General features: G+C 34.9%; 1 protein-coding gene across 3 annotated transcripts in view; it reads right to left on the bottom strand.

The window, feature by feature from the left end:
• The window catches only part of LOC108685485 (transcription factor kayak), a 35,699-nt gene that overhangs the window by 5,617 nt on the left and 7,482 nt on the right, over nucleotides 1-22,600 (bottom strand). The window contains exon 1 of one of the 3 annotated variants that reach the window (XM_018190289.1): nucleotides 21,226-21,608. The exons of 1 other annotated variant lie outside the window; for it this stretch is intronic. In XM_018190289.1, coding sequence (XP_018045778.1) covers nucleotides 21,226-21,354 — 129 coding nt within the window. In that variant the 5' untranslated portion in view covers nucleotides 21,355-21,608. Of the gene's footprint in view, nucleotides 1-3,906; nucleotides 4,346-21,225; nucleotides 21,609-22,600 lie in introns of those variants that run through there. One more of the 3 variants, XM_018190290.1, reaches the window with a different exon arrangement.

Below are 22,600 nucleotides of genomic sequence, written 5' to 3'. Positions count from 1 at the left end.
TGTTTGAAGATGTGAATTGTTAGAACAAAATATCTTTATCTACAAAATCATCAATACTTTTTTCGCTAACCAAGCTTTTTCGGATCTTTATCAATTTTCTCGACCTTCACGGCAACGTGGAAGTTTTAACTAAAAAAAAAACCTATTTTTTGTAAATCTTACGCGGTTTACAACATTGTTGAGAATACAGTTACAGCTTCTATTCGTCTTTACAGCAAAACAAGTGGATACTGGCGTCTTTGTATATACAATCTCAACATTACCAAATATTTTAGGAGACAATATTGAACCTCGCTATCTATTCTTTTTTTTAAAATTTACAATAAAAAAGTCTACATATCTTAAAAAACTTCATATTGCTGATGAAGGGTTAATTTAATGAATTTGGAGAATCTTCGAGAGCAAATCGGGCATTATTTGATTTTTGCCAAAAACAAAAATGCTAAAGAATCACGCAATGATATCGATAAATGCGACAATGAGAAGATGACCATAGCTTTTAATGTATTCAGAGCAATAGTGAAACATATATAAACTGAGAAATCTACGGAATCATCTATTTTCTTATTCAAAATTTAAATGTAGGGAAAAAAAATTTGTAGAAAAAGCAAGAATTGATAAAAAGATATTTACTGGCAAGATCAAGAAATGGTTTTTTTATTTATGACTATCGCCGAACTTCCGGCCATTCTCGACGGCCTTCGGGCCATTCACCTTGCTCCGCATTGTTCGTCGCGAGATCACTCGAACATCGTTCATTTGAACGATGTCATTATATGCGCGCGTGCATCACAGCATCGATAAGTCTTCCCTCGCCCGAACGTGAATCACATTCGACCCTCCTCTTGGTAGATTTGTTCGAGCGTATTTCAATACTCCGTACACATCACGCGATATGCACAATACACAGTATTGTGCATATCGCGTAATGTGTACGGAGCTACTCATGTAGAAAAAAAAAGGTATTTATGCTTCTTTTCATAATATCTGAATATAAAATCTAAAAAAAATGCGTTAACGATGCAAAGATGTTTCAATTATAAAATAATTGAATTCTAGAATGGAATTAGATGCCATTTTTTTCCGTTACCTACATTTTTACATTTATGTTTTTCTGATGATTTTTAAAAATTAAAAGTTTATTAAAGTATATAATCCACTTAACAATTATTTATAATTTACATACTAAATTCATATGAAAAACTAACAATTTCAACAAATTAAATATATAACTTAAAAAATAATTCTTACTTAGTGAATAATATTGTAATAAAATTTTAAAAGATTACGAAAACATATGAATGTTAAAACGTGGAAAAAATTATGTTCGATCCAATTCCACAGAAATCTGCTTCGAATTAGTGCAACAAAGTACTGCAATACGGCATTCATATATACGTACTATAGTATACGTAGACCGACATACACGATAACACCGATATTCGTTGCGATCACAACCGCTGATATAACGAAAAAAAAAACTCATTTATTCTACTACGTAGAATTTCGCGAGTCACTGATTATCCGCGGGAATTTTCTCCTCCGAGATGGAGCAAGAATGAGCGTGCGCGACGTCGCGCTTTTTTTCATAGAGCCGACGGCTGTTGGCATGCACGCGTCTTCCGTTTTGCGTTGCGGTTGCTCGCTCACTCGTTCTCCTCCACACACGTGCGACAACGACGACACAAACACACGCATACATACGTATGCCAGACACGTACGATGAGCGCGCGCACGCGATCCGCAATTCTATAAATAAACATATATACGTTTGCTGGTTTCTCTAATCTGTCCCGAGTGCGCGTTGTGAGTCTACGGACAAAGGACGATATCAGCCACCAGAAAATCGTTGCGAAACGCGTATCCAGATAATAGCCGCGGTCGTTCTCGCTACGAAACGCGGCAAAAAGCATGCAAAAGCGAGTGAGTGAGCAAGCGCGCTCGCATCGCATCGCATCTCATCACATCGTATCGCCACTCATGTAATTCTATACCGCGGAAAATAGATCCTCGCTTAGACGTCGCTTCCAGAACGAGGACGATAGACTAATTGTGCGATCGAATCTAGAGAGCATGCTCGTAACCACTCGCTATGCTATCGCGACCGAGATATCGCGCGCTTATATGGCGATCGAGATACACAAATCAATGGAAACGCGAGATATATGGGACTTGCAATTGCTCTTATCGGTATACAAATTTTAGTTATGGACTTTCTACAATAAGCCGTTACCTAAGTTTTAAGTCTCAGACCGTAAGAAATTGACGATCATAATCGATTTATTTTTCTTATATTCGACTGTGACTGATCAATTTCTTATGACTTAAGACTTAAGCTTAAGTAACAGCTTATTGTAGAATGTATGTTATGGATGTATTATGTTAAAAATTTAGTATGTAAGACCTATCCTATCATATTGCTATTATGTAGTTTTTAAAAAGTGAGAATCAGATTTGTTAGAAGAACTATTCTCAATATTATAATAATTTGTTATCACGCCAACGTTAAATTAATTGGCGATATTTGTTGGAAATGTCGCGATGTGCAGATTAATGATCTTCGTGTGTGCGCGCGCAATCTAATAATGATTAAAACGTTTTGCAATTTTGTTGAGTCCTTAGCATATTATTTCTTTAGCCAAGTAATTCTGAGAAAATCCCCGCACGTTAGAAATTTAAAATGTTTTACAATATAAATAAATTAACAAGTCGAATTAAGGTATATAATATTTTTAATTTCAAAATATAAGTGTGAATATTCAACAATTTTTCACTCTCAAAATAGACAGATTAGTAACATAAAATTTTAAATTTTCAGATTATAGATTTTTCCTATAATCCGAATAAAATTGAAGATGTCGGATTGATTTTGAATATAAATAATCTGTTAAATAATCGAACGTGTTTCAAGATCGACAACGAATCACAAATTGAATTCGATTTAAGTTTTATGATCCCTCTGCCAGATCAATTAATGTTAATCAAATAATGGCCGACATAAACGATTCTCAGTACACTTGCGATAGTTTCACCGAGACGAGTAGAACTTCCAACGTTATTGCACAATGTTGCACAATTCCTCGCTCGTTCGCATCGCAATCATCATCCCGCATAAACCGAACATTCGCTCGCTCACTTCAAGACGAGCTTTCTCTCCTTCAAGTTCGTAGCAATTACGCGATCAGCTCGTTGCTTCGTTATTTTATGATCAAACGAAGCATGACGAAGATGGATTGGTTGATCTTTTGGTGAAAGCTTATAACTATGCGATCGACGATTCGCAATTAATCCAGAATGAAGATGTGAATGAAGCGCTCTCATCGAGCTTCGAAAGCGCGCCAGTCGCCGCGTTTATTTTCAGATCAGAAACGATCGTCTTGGAGAACCTCCTCGCTTCTATGAGGCCCTTTCCGACTTGGACAAAGAGCCACTTTATTCGCGCCATGCGATCACAATGAGATCGAATATCGCCCCCGTCAAAATGTATCCATCTCGAAGTTTACGTGACGTCGTCAATGTGTGCGGTAAATATTTTTCGAATTCTCTCGCCAGCACGTATAAAAAATGTTATTAGATAATGAGAAAGATATTTGTTAGATAATAATAAACAACTTTTTTTCTTAAAAATAATTAGCTTCTAATTTATTTATTTGTCGCAACAAATTGCCCCAAGAATAAATAAAAATTGCATCGTTCATCTTATACTGTCTAAAATTGATAAAAAGTATCTTTTTTTTCACAGAAAATTAGAATATTCGCAAGTTTAGACGAAACATATATTATAAAATTAGATTCAACGTGTTAATGAAAAACACACTGATTATTATCTTCTGAAATGCAACTTTCTTGTACGAATAACAATATTTGCTTCACATTGGAAAATCTTCGCGCTCGAGAGATAATTACCTGCTGATAAAGCAATTCCTGCGCAAGTATATTCGCAATGTCGACTGGGTCCATGGCGGTGGCTGCCATAGCTCGAGGGATCGGTTATTCGTTCAATGTTCGTTTGTTCGTCGTCGAAAATATGACGGTGAGAGATAATGCGTATGGGAAGTCGAGGAAGGGAACGGGGAAAGGGATAACAGCGGGACTGGGAAAGCGGAAATAAGTAATGAAGAATAAATGATATCTCAGTCGATCGTTCGTTCGTAGAAGATCGTTCGGGCGTCGGTGTGCGTTTCGTTCCTCCTGCGTCTCGCTTCGCACCCCCTCTTTTAAAAACCGCACCACCCTCGTGCGCTCGTTTCTTCTCACTTGTCGAAGAATTCGTCGTCACCACTGCGTCCTCCACCGACGCCTCTTTAACACTGAGCGAGCGACGCCGACGCCGCTCGTCGTGGCCTTACGCGACGACGACATCATCCTAAAAATAACCTTCGAATTTCGAGTATGTGCGCCCCGCAATGTATACGATGAAGAAAAGAGAGAAGAAGCAAAAGGATGGGGGAAAAATAACATTTTACAGCTTCGTTAGTCTCACGTGCGTGGACCATTGACCGCTAAAAAAATCCTTATGCGCTTGTGAATTTGTATATCGTTTTTAAAAGAGCCGATCGTTATTTGGATTAGATTACAAATAGAGAATAAGATATTAATGTAAGAATTATTTAAAAAAGTAAATATGTCTAATTGTAATAATTATTAATTAATTTGAGATATGATTATTATTGCCATACTTATGTTTAAAATTGCATATACATTTTAGTATTTACATAATTATTTTGTCATTCACAATAGAGAATAAAAAATTTCGTTATATTTGTGTTATGTAAAATTATGGAAATTTAGAAAAAAAAAAATGAGGCGGCGAGACTTTGTTCCCGATCAGTGGTTTTCCCGGCGTAAAATTCCCTGTTACGCGGCCGCTCGCTGTCTGGAGGGCCTTAATTAGTTCGAGTTCTAAGTTTAACACCTGTGTAGAATCGTTTGTCGTCGACGCCGGTACTTGTGGATTCGTCGACTTGGACTTTGGCCAAAAGATCTTCCGCCACTGATCTCAAACGTATAATGCTTCAATTTCAAGATATCAGAAAGACGCGTGAATTAATGACCAATGCATAACTTCGCATAACTTCGCATCAGCGTATACAAAAAAATTGCTTTTCTACTTAAACCATATTGGCTATTTCGTTCCAATAATTGTCAAGTTAATTAAAAAAAATATAACAATTGTAAATAACATCTACATTTTTAACACCTTTAATATATGTTTTTAGAAAATAAATATTTTAATTTAAAAATATTAATTAAAATATTGTATCATAAAATTATTTGTATCTGAACAAATATATAAATTTATCTTTTTAAATATTATGTGTTGTACTTTTTGTGTACATTCTTTTCAGGTGTAATTTATGCGTTGTTTTTAATATATTGAAGAAACTAACAAAGAATCGAAGGCTTAAAACGATCGCGTCATACTGGATGGAGTTGTTTGTCTATCTCGCTGGACACTTCCAGGATGCAGCCTCTTCGTATCATTAAGAAGTTGTGTGGCCGCGATGATATCGAGATTTACTTTAAAAATATTTCGAGCTCTTGTTTTTCGACAGAAGTCTTAAACATAAAGTTAGAAAAACAGCTCGAAAAAAATCAAGAAATATAATTTAGATATAAATAATTAGACCGTTAACATAAAATTAAAAAATTAAATCTGTTCGGATAATAAATCAAAAATTTATTATTATTATAGGATTCTACAAAAGTTAATATATTGATTCTAAATAAATTAAATAAAGTCTTATTTTATATATACATTCTTCTTATCAAGAAACCAATATGGCTCGTTAAAATCTCTTAGTTTTTGTGTTATTCGAAGAGAATGGACATACGGTATGGACATTCAAAACCAGGCTTATCTCGCCTTGATATGAAAACACGTGGTAACCAGGTTATGATAAACAATCTGCGTGTTTGACCAGCCGAGCCTGTCACAGGTTTCGCCAACAGTAAACACACATCGCTTGTGTGCGATGATCATTGTGCGTGAAAGATTACCATACATAACGTTATTAGAAAAATTTAACAAAGTATGTAAATTTCCAACGGTATTCAGAATATTTTCAGGCCAACAAGAAGAGGAAACGAGCTTTCATTTTTATGACCTTTCAAAATAGTTCAATACGTTCTAAATTCTTGTTTTTCTTGTATCTTTCTTCCTTTTTCATACTGCTTTTTTCCACATGAAATTATTACATGTAAAATATCATTTTTAAAAAAACAATATTTTTTTACAAAATAAATAAGTAATGATAAAAGTTGGAATTATTCTAGGCGTAAACCGGTCTTCGTTATTGGATCATTTCTTTTTATCACATTCGTGGCGGAGATTATATTTATTTTTATGTAATACAACGCGCGATTACGTAACAAACAGTAAACGAATAAATCGACATCGACCAAGCACTGCGCAATATTTATTTATGCGTCTAGCGCATTCTCTCTCTCTCTCTCTCTCTCTCTCTCTCTCTCTCTCTCTCTCTCTCTCTCTCTCTCTCTCCCTATCTTTTTGCTGCCCTTCGCACACATAGTTAATTATGCCATGGATATTACGTGGTAAATAATAACGCAACTACGTCAGAATAGCGTGTTCTATGTGAACGCCGGAAAAAGTGCGGTTGAAAGCCGCCACTGCGGCCGCAAGAGCGCAACCTTGAATAACAAAGGAACCTCTATCTTTACCTCCATTTTTGTTGTTTTTAACGCTTCCGTTCGCGAGAATGCCTTCTTAATACCCAATTTCACAACTCATTTGCAAACTCCCAATAGAGATAATAACAAATGGAGCATAAATACATCATTTTTCATTTTACCTCATTATATTATGTACGCACTTTTTCAATTCACCTCGCGTAAACAAGTTCTTAGTACTGAGATATCGTAACTCTTCCCATGAATTCATTAAACTTTCCGTTGATCAATAGAAAAAAAATTCGAAGTTAACGATGAATAAATCATTGTTATCGTATAATATTTACGCGCATGTTACAAGTTTATAGCGAGTTTCCGTGAGTTGAAAGGACGGTTTTCTTTCCATGATACGAACGTGTCGATGCCAGTGGTAGACGGAGAACAAAGAATGTAAACATGATAACGGACGCATGAGCGAGTAGTGTGTTTCGAATGCATCGCAACGACCCGTCTGTATTGTGTGTGCGCGTAAAGTGCAACGTATGCAGATAGAGTATATTGCACTTAGAGGAAAATCCATGTGTATAATTTCATATATAACAAAAACTGATACAATTGAAAAAAAAAACGGAGAACAAGAATGCAATTTTATCACTTAACGAGCGAGAAAATAAAAAAAATACGATAAAACGAGAAGAAAAAAGAAGTTATAATCGTATTAGATTACAACAAATGTAACACGGAAAGAACGATTTGTTGAAGTATTTAGAAACTTCAGCTAGACATTCTTTGAAATCTTTGAAGTGGAATTTAAACTCTGAAGAGTGAAATCTCACTCTTAAAAATTAACAATTGAACCACTCTTTTTCAACTAGCTTAACTGTCACTTTTCCTTACTCTCTTATTTATTAGATTCCACTCCAAAGATCAGAGTACAAATTTGAAAATAATTTTGTTGTGCTAACAAAATTATTATGTAAGACGCTCAAGCAATAAATGCTTTCTACATAAAAATAATGGCTTTGTTGAAGTATCCAAAAATAGTTAGATACAGATGTAAAAATAATTTTGTTAGACTATTAAAATAATTTTACGGATGCTCAAGTTGGTTGTTAGAATGTCAAATGTCTTTTTGTAGCATTGCTCATTATGTTAGAGTTTCCTGCATAATTATTTTGATGATCCAATCAAATTATTTTTTAGATCTGTACTGACTTTTTAAATATTTCAGCAAAATCATTCTTTCCATGTAAGTTTTTATTATTTTATCAAATATGATGCAGGAAGGAACGCTGTTCGAGCGCTATGTTGACGCGATATTCAGAAAAACACGGACAATATGCGATTGGGATTTCCCGGAAGAACCTTGGTTAGATCAGTACGCGATTTCGAGATCTGCTGTAACACCGTCGAATAATGTCACGATTCAAAGTATTTGAAAATTCACTTCAAACGAATTTTCTCAAGTTAATTAAGCCGTTGCGACAATTTCGCATCGTGCCACTTAAAATGTAACGTTTGATTCGTCGAGCAGATGCACGTAAGATATGCCATTATGCGTTGCGATTATCTAGCATGATGTGACGTCAATCGGCGCAGCGATGTCGTCACTCGTTTATTTTTTTTCAAATCGACAGCAAACGATATCGCGGAATCGCATGTTCCACTGCAAATATTGACACACACACACACACACACACACACACACACACACACACACACACACACAGCATGCATTAATACAATTTATCTGCTCTCGAAAACTAATACAATGATTAAAAAACTGATTTTACGTGCAAAATAATCACTGGTTACAACGCTGAATAAATGTTACGTATACATCGGTAGTAATGAAATGTATTTTGCGTAAGGTATTCCTTTTTTTTATAATGCTACATTGCTATGATACTGGCAAAAATAAAAATTGGAGCAACATCTTCTTCAGGAGGTGAAAATTGAGACAAAATAAAAGACGTGTTGACTCCTTTTACTTCAATTTTCGCTTTCTAAATACAGAAAAATACACACTATATTTTTACCAAATTAAAAACCAAATACACACAAATAATAATTACTTATTTCAAATATTTTAAAAGTTATATCCATCAAAAGTTTATCACAAACATCAAATTTATTCAAAATACATATACATATATGAATCCTAGTTAGTTTAATACTTCAATCAAGATTATTAAATTAAAACAAATTCAATTTGCTTATTAAAATCGTTTCTTCGATAAATTTTGTAATATTCTTCGAAAGAAAATAAATTCTTGTTTCGAGTACAAGTTAATAAAAGTTTTTTTAAAGTTTGTAAAAGAGTGTATTTAAAGTGATTATTATCAAAAAAATATTCCTTGTTAAAGATAACAGTTATTTGAAAGAAAAAAAATAAATTGAGCAATTACTTTTGTTGGCAATAGAATAGCATTTTTCTGTGTGTAGAAGATACTGTTCCAATTTTAGTCAGAGACAAAGACTTTAGTAAATACAAACTTTAAGTATAATTACGTATGAAGAATGAAAGCAGAAGTATAGTTTAATTACTTTAAATAGCACGATACATTACGTGCACGAAATCGAACAATACAAGTCTAAAGTGCAAACGGCAAAGAAAAACAAACACAAGAAATAGCGAGACGATAATAAGCGTGCTGAAAAAGCAATAATTGTATTCTTCGACGATACACGAGGATCGACAGGCGCGTTTTGTGAGTTTCCCAACAGCAGAACAACATCCGCAATAATTTTCTACAGTCGGAGCGTAAACGATGGCGGCACAATTAAAGACGAAATCGTCACTTGCGCGCGATTACAGTCGGATTACGAATGGTCTCGAATTGAACTCACCGCGATCGAAAGCCGCTGTTAAAATCAACGGAACAGCATCGAATAAATTCATTATCAGCGCGCTGCTAAGAGCGTAGTTAAGAACGAAGTCAGTTGCATGCAAGGACATACGTAAGGCACCGCTCTTTTTGCAATAGCCTAAAATGGGAATGATTTTCGACTCACCTCAAAACGGAGAGCTCGACGAACGACCTCGTGCCTGTTCGTGAAACCGCGGTCTGTCCCAACGGGGCCTAACCTGAACTGATCGCGTTTCCTTTCACAGAAACGAAGCGTGGCACGTTTCGTACGCGTGCGTTTCTGACAATCGTCTTGACGTCACGCGCGAGCGTGTACGGGGAAACGTCGCCACCGTCGACCTTGCGATGAATTCGATAGGCGTCACGGTAGAGTCAGGCGTGATAAAGAGAAGGAGAAATAGGAGGAAAAAAAAAGAAAGATCGACAATCCCAACGGCGAATGCCGACCTGGAAGTCTGCCGCACAACCACGTCGGACGACAGTCGCAGTGACACTGACAGCGCTTCTGTCATCGTGCCGTCGCCACATGGTCGCGCGCGCGCGGCCGCGCCGCTTCGGCCGTTCTCGGCCACCTCCGGCTCTTTCTCGAGAGGACTTGGCGCGCCGGAGACCGGAGACCGGAGTCGTCAGAAAGTCCTCGGCTATGCAGCGTGATAGGTAACGGATGGCAACGGGGCACGAGGGGATCTTCAGTCTCATCCGTGCACGCCGCGCGCCGTCGATCGACATCAGCAGAGGAATAGAGGATAGGAGAGATGACTTCATTGGATTCTCTCGATGTCGCACTCAAGCACCTACCGAACGCGACAGCTATTTGCTGATCCGCTTTACATACGCGGGGAAAAACGCGCTCGCGTACCACTGCACCGCGATCGGGACGACAGACTCTGGTTATATCCGGCAACTGATTGGCGCCAGTGGCGCGATATGATTCACGGTTCGTCGTGACACAACGAATCATCTTATACTGAGAAATGCAAAATTGAATACGTTACGTCACATACACCGACTACTTCCTGTGTACTATCGGCCGGGACTAACATTCAGCGAATACATTTCAAAGATCACCGGATGTACTTTTTATAGTACGATTTAATTTTCATGTACACGTTCTATATGTGTCGTATTTTGAAAAAAAACTATAAAGGTGGCGATATATTAATGACTACAATAAGTTTAGTTTTGCTCGTTTTTTGTAAAAAGAGAATATATAACGAAATAAATTTTAACACTTACGATATATGATTTTTGAGAAATTAAAACAAAAAATTAGAAATTAAAAAATTAAAAGTCGCACAATGCATTAAAATGAATATTAGAACTTTATTCTGTCAACCCTTTTCTCTAAATCTCATTTAAATCATTTCAACGAGTTCTTGAGACCGCGTCTAGGGTGCTTAATTAAAGTCTGGCCTTTCTTGAGCCTCGATTAATGATTATCATTGAGAACAGTAACTCGTTGTCGGTCACACCCTTCCGTCATCGCAACTCAAATGCGACTTAAAAGCTTTTTTAGATATACATATTCTACGTTCAAAAAACGCGAGTAATTAAGTTATGTTCAGCGAAATCATTAGAAATAAGAAACAAATTTCAGAAAAATAAATCATAATCCTTCTTGCTTTAAGAAATTACAAATTATATAAAATATAATTATAAATTATATATAGAATTTCAAAACTAAAACAACTAATATCTCCCACGATTAGCTTCCAAAGCCGGTTTTACGCAACATTCATGGTAACGCCAAACAAAGTACTTCGAATTGGCCCGCGGGTACTCAATAAACGTCGAGATAAGACCGGAGTGGTTTAGCTCAACTGTTTTTAGCACTAAAGCCCGAGAACAAAGGCCAGCCGAGTGCGCGATGCTGCGTAGTCACGATCGGAGGTGAACGACACTGTAGAGTGAATCGTATGTTCAGCGTAATTTTGGAAATTCTGCGTGGCATGCTGCGGCCTTGTCTATATATCCAACGAAATCTCGTGCCAAGGTTTCGTCATGTCGTCTAAGCTACCGCAAATCCGCTGAACGGACATTCATTAAGAAATTTTGGGAACTGCGATTTATATCTTTCTAGAAAAAAATATTTCTTAATTTTACATTTGTAATTTACGATTAAAAAATCCATAAACGTATAGGGTAACTGTCCCTATTAATGTGCCTTTTAGCCAACTTGCTTATTACTGAATTAATTATTAAATATTATAGCTTTAATTTTATCTGCTTGCAATCAATATCGGTTTTTCAATTCAACATCAGTATTTCTTTTTCTTATAATATTTCTAAAATAATCTAAAACATGTTAATAGATTCTTTATAATATTTTTGACAAAAATAAAAAACGTGTTTTTGTTCCTATTAGTGAATCTTCCAAGCGGCGATAGCCCTATTAATGTGCTCCCAATTTATATGCCTATCCACATTTGATTCATTTTAACATATAGTTACTAAAACAGGTAATAAATTTAAGCTAATTGTTGAAGTTAATATATTACATAAATCATTATTTCAATTATATTTATTTCAATGTACATAACACAACGTTCTTAGCTCCAATACAGGGCACATTAATAGGGACAAGCTTAAAATCTTGCGGTACGTATTACTGGATTCACATAAATTCCTCATATCTTTTGAAAAATATTTAAAATACTTTAATACTCAAGAAATAAAATATTATCTTCGGTATTAATAATTTATCTCTTAACAAGAAAAAATATGTTTTTCTTATTTATCGTGTTAGTTTTCTTTATGACTTACCGAAATACAAAAACACACTAATAGGAACAGGTACAGTAATTGGGACAGTACATACCCAATATATATCTTATTTCATTCATTACTAAAAGAATTAAATTATCAAATCAAATTAACTTTTAACGATATTTGTATAAATATACAATTTTAATTCTCACTAAAAAAAAGGTGCAAATATTTTGTTTTTTTACCAGACAATGTGATCTGTATCAAAGAATATAATCATTTCCCCCACATAACAATCAAACTTAATCACCGTACTTCTAAGAATGATGCATCTATACATAAGTGCTAAGTAACTATGTCATCTAGCCATATGAAGAAAATATTTTCACAGTGTAGAATATAATTCTCGAAATCGAAAAAATCTAGTATAATAAATCTAGCAGATACTATTCTTCTGTTGACAAAGTCGTCCTCCTCGTCCTATTATCACGAATAATATCCGTGTAATCGATCCCTCACATTATAAAAATACAGAAGTCTATTGAAACCAACGCTTTAATTCAAGGCTACGTGATCGCTCTTTTCACCAAGGATGATCGATTGGATTCGCTGACGCCAACGGCGCGAATATAGAGTAATTGGCCGGTTAGTAAATCACACTATAATTATCGTAATATCTGTCAAGATTACTTGACAGTTAGTCTATCATTTTCCACGATATTCCTAATTGTCATCATCTCATTTTCCGTACCATATTAGATCGTAATGCCGAGATTAAAAACTATCGATAATATTATCGGTGTTGCAGGTAAATAAAATGAGTGCAATTAAAATTAATATAATTTTAATAAAATAAATTTTAAATATGTTTAGTCAAATATCACAACAAAAATAAGAATTCATTTTTGGGGTGTTTATAACGCAAAAATTGCACTTATCAAGGTTAATTCAGAAATTGCGCTGAATTTTAATTCTTGAATGAGAGACATCTGTAGAAAACAATTTAGCGCAAAATTTAAAAAAGAATAATTATCACGGGGATTATTCATACAAAGATTATTTGTCATTATTTCCCAGAAATCCTCGATCTTCCATACTACGAGAGACTCTTACAAATATCCTAAGGATGAAAGAGGTGAAATTCAAAAAAAGGACCTCCAAGGTAGAAAGAGAAAACACTTCGAGGGTACAACGGTCCATGAATTCCTGACCCATAACGTAAGCACGAAGGCATTTCCGACTGGTTGCACTCTTCGACAGCCTCTCTTCGGAGAGGAATACCTACATAATTGCGTATATAATGCGAGCTGGATCTCGAGATATAACTGACCATCACCTTTCTTTCCACGTAATGACGTAAAAAAATGTTTTCAATTAAGTGGCCATCTCTGATTTTATCTATCGCATATGAAATTCGCATAAATTAATCTCGAAGAATTATATAACTTGAGAATTGGTCGCATTTAATGCTAAATGTGGACATGAATACGCATTTTTATTTTTCTATTTTTATTGAGTGCTTTTTATTTAATATTACAAATTGATACAAGTGTTTATCTTTGTTATTCATTGAATGCTGAAAAAGATAGAATGATATTTGTGTCGATTTGTGTCACTACTAAATAGAAAACATCCATTCTCGGAATCTACGTTAACCTTCCTAATTTCAAATGATCAGTGGTAGACTACTACATGTCCATTGTTTCCTCTTATCAAATCTCTCTCTACCTCGGATTTCTTAGGAACTTACTTTGCTCTTGTATCTCCAGTCACGCGTGTCAGATTTATCTTCTTTGTCTCTCAGAAACGGCTGCTTGACATTATACGCTGATTACTCAGAAAATGCGACTTGGAAAATGCAACTGCATTTATCGTAACTGCAGAGAGTTTTCGTTTTCTAATATAAATCAAAATTTATCTTTTATCTTATTCTTCTTATCTTATCATTTTCTTTTTAATAATAAAGAAATTAATGATTAAAAGCACTCAAAAAATTGGAAGAAAAAAAAACAAAATTTTTAAACTAGATGTTTTACGAATTATTTTCACTTCAATCGAGTTATCGTAATTCTGATATAATTTAGATTAAAATTTATAACTTTTGAAGGTATCCGCGACAATAGAATAATTAAATTTCCACCGTATTTTAATCCCCACTCATATTGCATGTGTCGCGGCTTTTAACACTAATCCATTTGACGATATCCGGACAGGTCTTTGTGTCGCCTCCGTTTTTGTGGCCTTCGTGTCCGTCGTGAGCGCAGACAATAGTTCCACGAAATTGGATACGTTTATCCCACGCGTCATAACGCACTCTTTAAAAAGGAGGCCCGCAGGGTTCTACGACCTCTCGAACTCGCGAGCGCATCGCCCCGAATAGCCGGGCCAGTTTATCATGCCATCATGCTCAAGAGAGTCCGCTTTGAATTATGGGCCCGCGGGCCACACCGCGGTCCCCGACTCTTCGATTCATCTATTTCTCTTCCATGCGAGCGTTACTCCCCCGATCCGACAACGTCAGATCTCTCAAAGGATCCAGATTTTATCTCCTTCTACATCGCGTTTTTCATAGTGTACAAAAGGAAATCCATTAGAGAGCGAATAATAGCCAGTCGTTCCAACGCGACGGATTATTATGTGGAAACGACCGCATTAGATATTCATTAGTAAATCGCCGTCCGAGCAGGAAACGTGACGTTGGAAAATACACAACGCTACATTGTGACTGATAATGTACGAATACATAAAACATACATCAGACGTCAATTATTAATTAATTTTAATTGTCGTCCATCAATAAAAAAATCAACAATTTATTTAATCAACATTAATTAAAAGTCAATTCATTTAAATAACCAATAATAATTTCACTACATTTCTAGAACTTTCCAAATTACCTAAACAATTTATGATTAAATGAAATTATTCAAATTAGAATTTGATGCGACTGTTAGATAAATTTGCATTCAAATTTTTTAAGCGTTGAGGTGATAAACATAAATTAGCCACGCATAAAACTTTCACATTTTCCTGAAAATACTTAAATATATCTTAATGTATCTCTAATATCTTAATTCATATATCCTAATGACTGGTGAGGTTTATTTCTAACTTATATTCCTAATTTCTCGCTAGTATCACGAGTTGCGTGGTTTCGCAGTATGAAAGCGGTGCTCGCTCGTACTAGGAACGACAAAAGAGACGGCAGGCTCTTTCGGTTGACGTTATTATAAGCAGATATAATCCCGAGTGTATGACGCATGAGCGCGGCTTACTATAATCCGGCGTATGTATGTGTGTGTATGCAGACTGTACGGTAATAATATTATTACGTTAATCGGTCGCACCGTCGTCTTCGTCGGCGGCCCAGGTAAACCAAGGCGCAGTTAACAGACATTATTATCGCGACGCGCTTAACACAGACGACGTATTATCGATGTTATGACCTTGCATTGCAGAAATTGCCTCACTGAGCAAGACTGTGAGCAACAACTCGATTGGCATGCCGTATTCTGACACGCCGACTTCTGCTTCCCGAATTCTACTTATGCGACCAATCAAGAAATTTAAATGATTTTAAAATATTATAAATATAACATAAAAGAATAACTTCTGTATACTGAACTTCTGTATATTGAAGAGTAAAATCAGTGGATTCAATATTTAATTCGAGATACCATGTCTTAATGTTGAATGATGTTGGAATGAAGAACTGAATTCTAGAATAATACATGTATAAATGTATATTCGAGAAAAAAAATTATTTTGTGTTATTTATTATTATATGTATATTTTCTTAAGATATTTAAACGATAATTCGTCTAAAAATATAAATAAGTAGTTATGGATATTATTATGCAAAATAATCACTTATATGCAAAACATTATTTACAGCAAATACTTCAACGTCCAGACAGTATAAATTTTTAATAAGGTATAATGTTAAAGTCATAAGTCTAATTATATACTTTGAATTGTTTTTAATCATTTCTATAGATCATCAATGTTCTTACTCAATATGTCGTTAATTTAACTAATAGTTAACAATTTAACTCAAAAAATGTATAAATTTAGTTTATTGAATGCATACATTAATTTGGACGTTATTTACTTTAACGAAATTACAAAAATGACTTGATTTAAATGTTGACACAGAGGTTTAAAAGTAACAAAATTTTATTTAACTCGAGTAATTTAATTACCACTACTTCTTTAATATCCAATGATAGATATAAGAAATTTTCACTTTTTCGAGAAAGTTTTCGAGATTACGCGAAGAAGTCCAACTAAGTCGAAGCATTCTCTCGGGGGAAAGTGTTAAGCCAATTGACGTCATTCATACGCAAGATATCTTTCCGCGGAATCAACCTCCTTTCGAGGTCGACTACACCGGCAGTTTGCTACACGCAAAAAGTCCTTATAACTTTGCTTTAGAAGAGCACAACGCACGCGCCGTGCGTTTCCTCTTTCATAATCGGCACCATAAAACAAATCGAGCGTGCAAAGTGTTGCAATGAGGAAAGCAACGAAGATTTCGATGAATCGAATCTGAAATGTTAGAATATATTTCCTTTCGAATGTCCACACGAAAGGCCGTAGGTTTCATCTTTTTTGTATACTTTCTGTATTTAGAATAAATCTCTGGCCTTTGTTCCACGCGGGTGTTTTAAAGAAAAAGGAAAGAAATTAAAATTATAATTAACTCTCTCTCTCTCTCTCTCTCTCTCTCTCTCTCTCTCTCTCTCTTCCCTCCTTCTGTAATTAATTTTTGGAATTCAGCGCCACAGTGACTCATATTTAACTGAGATTACTTTCAATAATCTTGTTCTTTCACTCGAAAAAAAAAAAAAAACTACTTTGAACCTTGAACAAGTTTTCCTCCTTGACGCGGCGAAGCGATCGACTTCTCAGAATACGAAAGCGAACCTTCGGCGCGGCTCATTACAATTCTGTGATGCACTCCTTTTTCCTGGTATCGATCTATCTCGCGTGAACATAAAGTATAATCGATGCGTTTATGAGCCATCGCGAATAATTGTAGCGACGCGTCATTACGAGAAGACAACGTGCACGCGACACGTGCGTGGATTTTCATTCATAAATCGCTGGCGAACTACGCGCGATGACTCATACGCGCCCCGCCTCTCGCGAGACGCGAAACTGAGATAAGCGTGGCAAAAATAAAGAAAAACGATTACCAATACCGGAAATTTCCGTGTGCGACATTGTTTGAACAACGTCGAATTGATTATTATCTATACTCAAATCTATATCCAAGAGAAAAGAAATCGTAGATAACAATGAATAGCCAGACATTCGCGAATAAACGAAAGGTCAGAAAAAGAAAAAAAAATTCATGTATTACGAATAGACTACAAAGTAGAAAAAAACTAAGAAAGAAAGATAATAAAATTGAAATATGTACTATTTTTTGCTAGTCTTTAGCTCATTTAACGTTATTATTATATTGTTTTATTCTAATAACAAACAGGGCATTTAATTTAGTCGTTGAAAGTACTATTTCATATAACTGATAAGTAAAAGCGAATAAATTAATAATTACTTGATATATAGATTACAGAAAAAATGTTTATAATTCTTAAAAGAAGAGTTTTCAAATTGTACGACCTTTCAAAATGAATATCATAAATTTGCTGGCATATTTTCGAAATAGTTCGTGTGAAATGTAGAAATCTTATGAAATGATATATCAAATTTACGAAAAATATATAATGCGAGTATGTTTGGAAAGAACAAGAAATTTATTTACTTGGACTTTAGATTATCGCACAGAATTATGTTGGTGCGAAGAAACTGTCTTGCGGAAGAGATAAATAACTGCAAATAGGGAAACAACAAGAAGTACCTCCCTCCTCAATACCGGGAACAGGATGACACCTCTTGTCTTATGACCCGTACGTATTGCTCTCGCTAAACTTAACCCTGCCTTCAACTAAACCTTCTAATTGGTGGGTTAACGAGCGTTAACTCCTCGTTTCCTGTCAGATTTAACTGTTTTTCTTCGGTTTCATGCAGATATATTCAGGAAATTATATTTTCTTCGTATTTATATATTTTTTACTAACAATTTGTTAAATGCAATCAAAATATCTTCGTTAACTTTGTCGATTTTTATGATTATCACTTATCTTATATGATAAACATATCGTTATCTTACATGATAAAAATTAATCTTATAAGATATTAAATTTTAATATTTAACACTCGAGTTCTATCTAGGTTATTTTTATTCAAAAGATAAAATAATCTTGAATTTTGATTTAGAATAAAAAATCCAATAAATTCATAATAAGCTTCTTGAAAACATGTCTGTACATGTCAACAAATTGATGTTTAATTGTTCAAATGATTATAATTAGTTTTAAGCTGTTTAAAAAATAAATGTATTTTCTTGCGCTCGCAAAGGTTAAAAGTTGAAATGTGTTTTTTTCAAAAAGCGGAATTTTCGGAAGAATAGCAGATTTTTTACATAATAAACCTCGATAAATATTAGCTTCGAGGAAGCTACTTTTTAGCCGTAGAAAATGCTATGATAAAAACATATTAAGCGATAACGAATCTAAAAAGCATTACAACTATTTTTGGTAAGCGTGGCAGTTAAATAAATTATGAAATGGAAAAATCTAAGGAATAAAATGTAATTTTTCAAATATGTAAATTTTTTTTTATAATCTTCAATATTGATAATCTTTGTTATTGCTGTCATAATATTTAGTCTATGAATCAAATTTTTCTTAATTACGGATACAGTCATCATAAAATAATAACTTTTATAAACACTCGATATCTTTTATCTCAATAAAGACACAAGTTTCACAAGAAAAAAGCGTTTTGTTTTATTAATAATATTAATAAAATATTCATTTTAAAGTTAGTTTTTTCTATATATTAGTTTAATAATGCCAAACTAATTTAGAAGACTAAATGTATTCTCGTATTGCTTTTTTTCACCGAGATACTCTTTTTTTCGTTATTATGCGAAACATTCATTTTATAAATACACAGATTTTCATATAATTCCTTTTAAAATTTGCACAGCGATATTTATTTGTTAAGCCTGTTCCAGCAAGAAAGTACCGTTTAGCGATAAAGCGAGTAAACGATGCGTACGTCGAATGGAGATTCGTAGAAATCGGAGGCAAACGAAATCGGTGGGATCGGCAGGTGAGAGCCATCCACATCGCCTCGAGCATCCAGCGCGATAAGTCGCTTCTTGGAAAATTTGAAACTAATACGTCATCACGAGCATGACCTTAATTATTAGTTTAATTGTAAACTGTTATGCAAGACTCCTTCTCTCTCTCTCTCTCTCTCTCTCTCTCTCTCTCTCTCTCTCTCTCTCTCTCTCTCTGTCTGTCTCTCTCTTTACTAGTTTTCGTAACACGCTGACATGAAACGCATGTAATTATTAACTGATTCCTTTGTGATTATGCATTGTTCACTCGTGCATACTAAACGACAGATTATTCGTAGAAAGCCAGATTTAGATAACAAGTTTAAATAACACCGACTGATTATAAGCTGCTTATACTAATCAGATTCATGATATACATATATATTGCGTGGAATAATGATAAATAAGTTTTATTTATAAATGTTAGACATAATAATACAATAATTAAAACCTATGAAATAAAATAAAATAAAATATCGTAGTTTTAGAAACGTTTACGACTTATTTAAAAAGTATTAATATATTAATATATTAATACTATATATTAATTAAAAATAATTCTCAAAAAGACAAAATATATATTTTCAATCCAAATGCAAATATTAAATTTTCTAGAGTATTGCTTATTAATTTGCACATCTTAAATAGCTCAAGAAATTAAATTAATAAATAAGTTTTTAAAAATATATTGTTAAAAATTCTTTCTAATTTAGACTATCATTTGCAGCACTTCGTTATTCTGTAATCTCTATTCTTAATCTTTATTCGAACGATCTGGTCTCTGTGCATTTATCTATTACAAAATCCATTTACAAAGTATATAGATTTCCACATCTTCAACGTAGACACGCGTTTTCACTTACGGTCACCCATCAGTATCATCGCCAACAATACACATTTATCTAATCAGTAGATACGTTATTTTTCAGTCAGTGCCGAGCACCGTAGATTGCCTTACACTCTTAATAAATCTATCGGAAAAAAATCGCGCAGGTTAACATTTCTATGTCCGACAAACGCTTATCGCGATCGTTTCGGACTATATTTGGGGAAAAAATGTCTTTTGTTCAACCTTTTTTCGGTTTGGTGCCTGAATCGACAGAATCAACTATTTCGAAATTAGAAGATTCTTAGGAACTTTGGAGCTAAAAATTGAACAAACTCAGACTACATCGAAATTTTTCGAAACTTTTCTTTTCCTTTATTTAAAAAAAAAACCGGATCTTGATTGACGCAAACTGTTTAGCGATTGAAGTTTTTAGGGACACAACCGTAGCTTTAGTATTATCGATCCAGCCTTGAACCATGACACCTGCTCGAGAAACGCGTAATCGATGATTTGTGTGTATTAAAAGTCGATTGTGTCTTCTATTTGCGTGCTGTATTTACGCGTGATATGTTAATTTTACGTTTTGTCGCAAGCTTTTCGTGGGAAAATTTCACGTCATCATATAATATTTTAAAGATGTTTTAAAAATATGTAACACCAATACGTGAAAAATTAATCATAAGTTGCAAGAAGACTTAAAGACTCAAAGATTTAAAGTACTCCATATAAAATTTAAAAACATATTTTAACCTAAATACTTTACGATGGGAAATATATTTAATTTTTCGCCAAAATATATACTATTGTACAAAATAATATTTCGAGATCAAATTCTTTGTTCTGTATATTATTTAAAAGAATTCTTTTATGAAGGGAAATAAAGAATATCGATGTGTTTATCTCGATGAACAATGACGTGCGTCATTCACACTAATTCCCCAATTTTTTCTGCCCGAGATTCGATTCTAGTGAAATTGACAGCACTCTCTTACCATGCAGTTCTCCTCCTTAAGCTGCCAGTCCACGGTGTTCATGGTCGACGGATACATGGAGAACATCGTGTAGCTGTGGTCCTCAATGATATTGTCGTAATAGCCGGTACTAGGCACTCGTTGCATCATCTTGCGCTTCAATTAACTTCACTTCAACGCTTTGGGCTTTCAAATTCAACGAGTTCGAGATTGGAGTATTCAAATGGCCGAGAAAAAAAAAGAGCTATCACTCGGAGAGCGCGAGACTATCTCGTCAGGAAAAGAACAAATCTTAATGTGATGAAGGATAATTCAACACTTTATCACAAAAATATCGATATCAACGCGCTTCTTATCATTCATCCCGTACCACACGTGACTATGTGCATTTGTCGACTGAGCGCCCGCCAACGTGACCGAGTAACTATATAGAAAAGCCAGCCAACCATCGCGTCGCCGCCGTCGCCACTTCCCCCACCACGTCGCATACGGGCGCGCTCCTCGTGACGTCACCGTCATGTTGATCGCTGATTCGCACGATAGCACCCGGCCAATCGGTGCGGTCCGCAGCCTCGCGCGTCGTTGCTCGTTCCGACGACAACTTCACAGAATTAGGGAACGCACGGAGAACCAGATCCCCTTTTCCAGGTAGCGCGCTAACTTGCATAATCCGATAAATCGATCCGCCCGGTGAGGGATCCATGGGCGATCAAGGGGAATTTTCGTCAGCATGCCGGAAGCGTGTAAATTGCGATCCGCGATACATTCAGGATGTGCGCTGAAGTCAGCGAAATTGGTTGATCGATGTTCGAGGGCAATGAAAAATTTTAAAGTCTCGACGTGGTGTGAATAAACGGTTTGTTCTATGATTCTGCACCAGATTGCATTTCTCGCTTTCGACAAGTATCAAACATATGTATATCTATCTCACTTTAAGTTCCAAAAGTGTATTAATTCAGCCACAGAAAACAGAGTCAAGCAGAATTTAAAACCTCTATTCTTGAAAAAAAAAAAACGTATACGAAGAACTAGAAAAATATTATTAATATACTATAGTTTTTCTCCATTTTTTCGTTTATTTTCAGATAACATTTCAAAATTTCTCTCTTCTAACATCGAAAAATTCAACTTTTTTCCATATCGAAAACTGTCACTCGAGTGTTAATTATCCTCGCATGCGTCTGACAAACGTGCGCGATAATATACTACCAACGTCACACGAAATAATGTTATTTGAGTAGCAATGACTCACTACTGATGCTGATTGCAATTTTTTAAATAGACGTGCGAATGAATTATATAGAAACTATCTTCAATAATAATGTCCTCTAATGACAAACACACACACACACACACACACACACACACACACACACACACACACACACACACACAC

This window comes from Atta colombica, unplaced genomic scaffold, assembly GCF_001594045.1.
Source record: "Atta colombica isolate Treedump-2 unplaced genomic scaffold, Acol1.0 scaffold153, whole genome shotgun sequence".
In the NCBI taxonomy this organism is placed as follows: domain Eukaryota; kingdom Metazoa; phylum Arthropoda; class Insecta; order Hymenoptera; family Formicidae; genus Atta; species Atta colombica.
The sequence above is the reverse complement of the archived record's forward strand: the minus strand, read 5'-3'. Positions and strand labels throughout refer to the sequence as shown.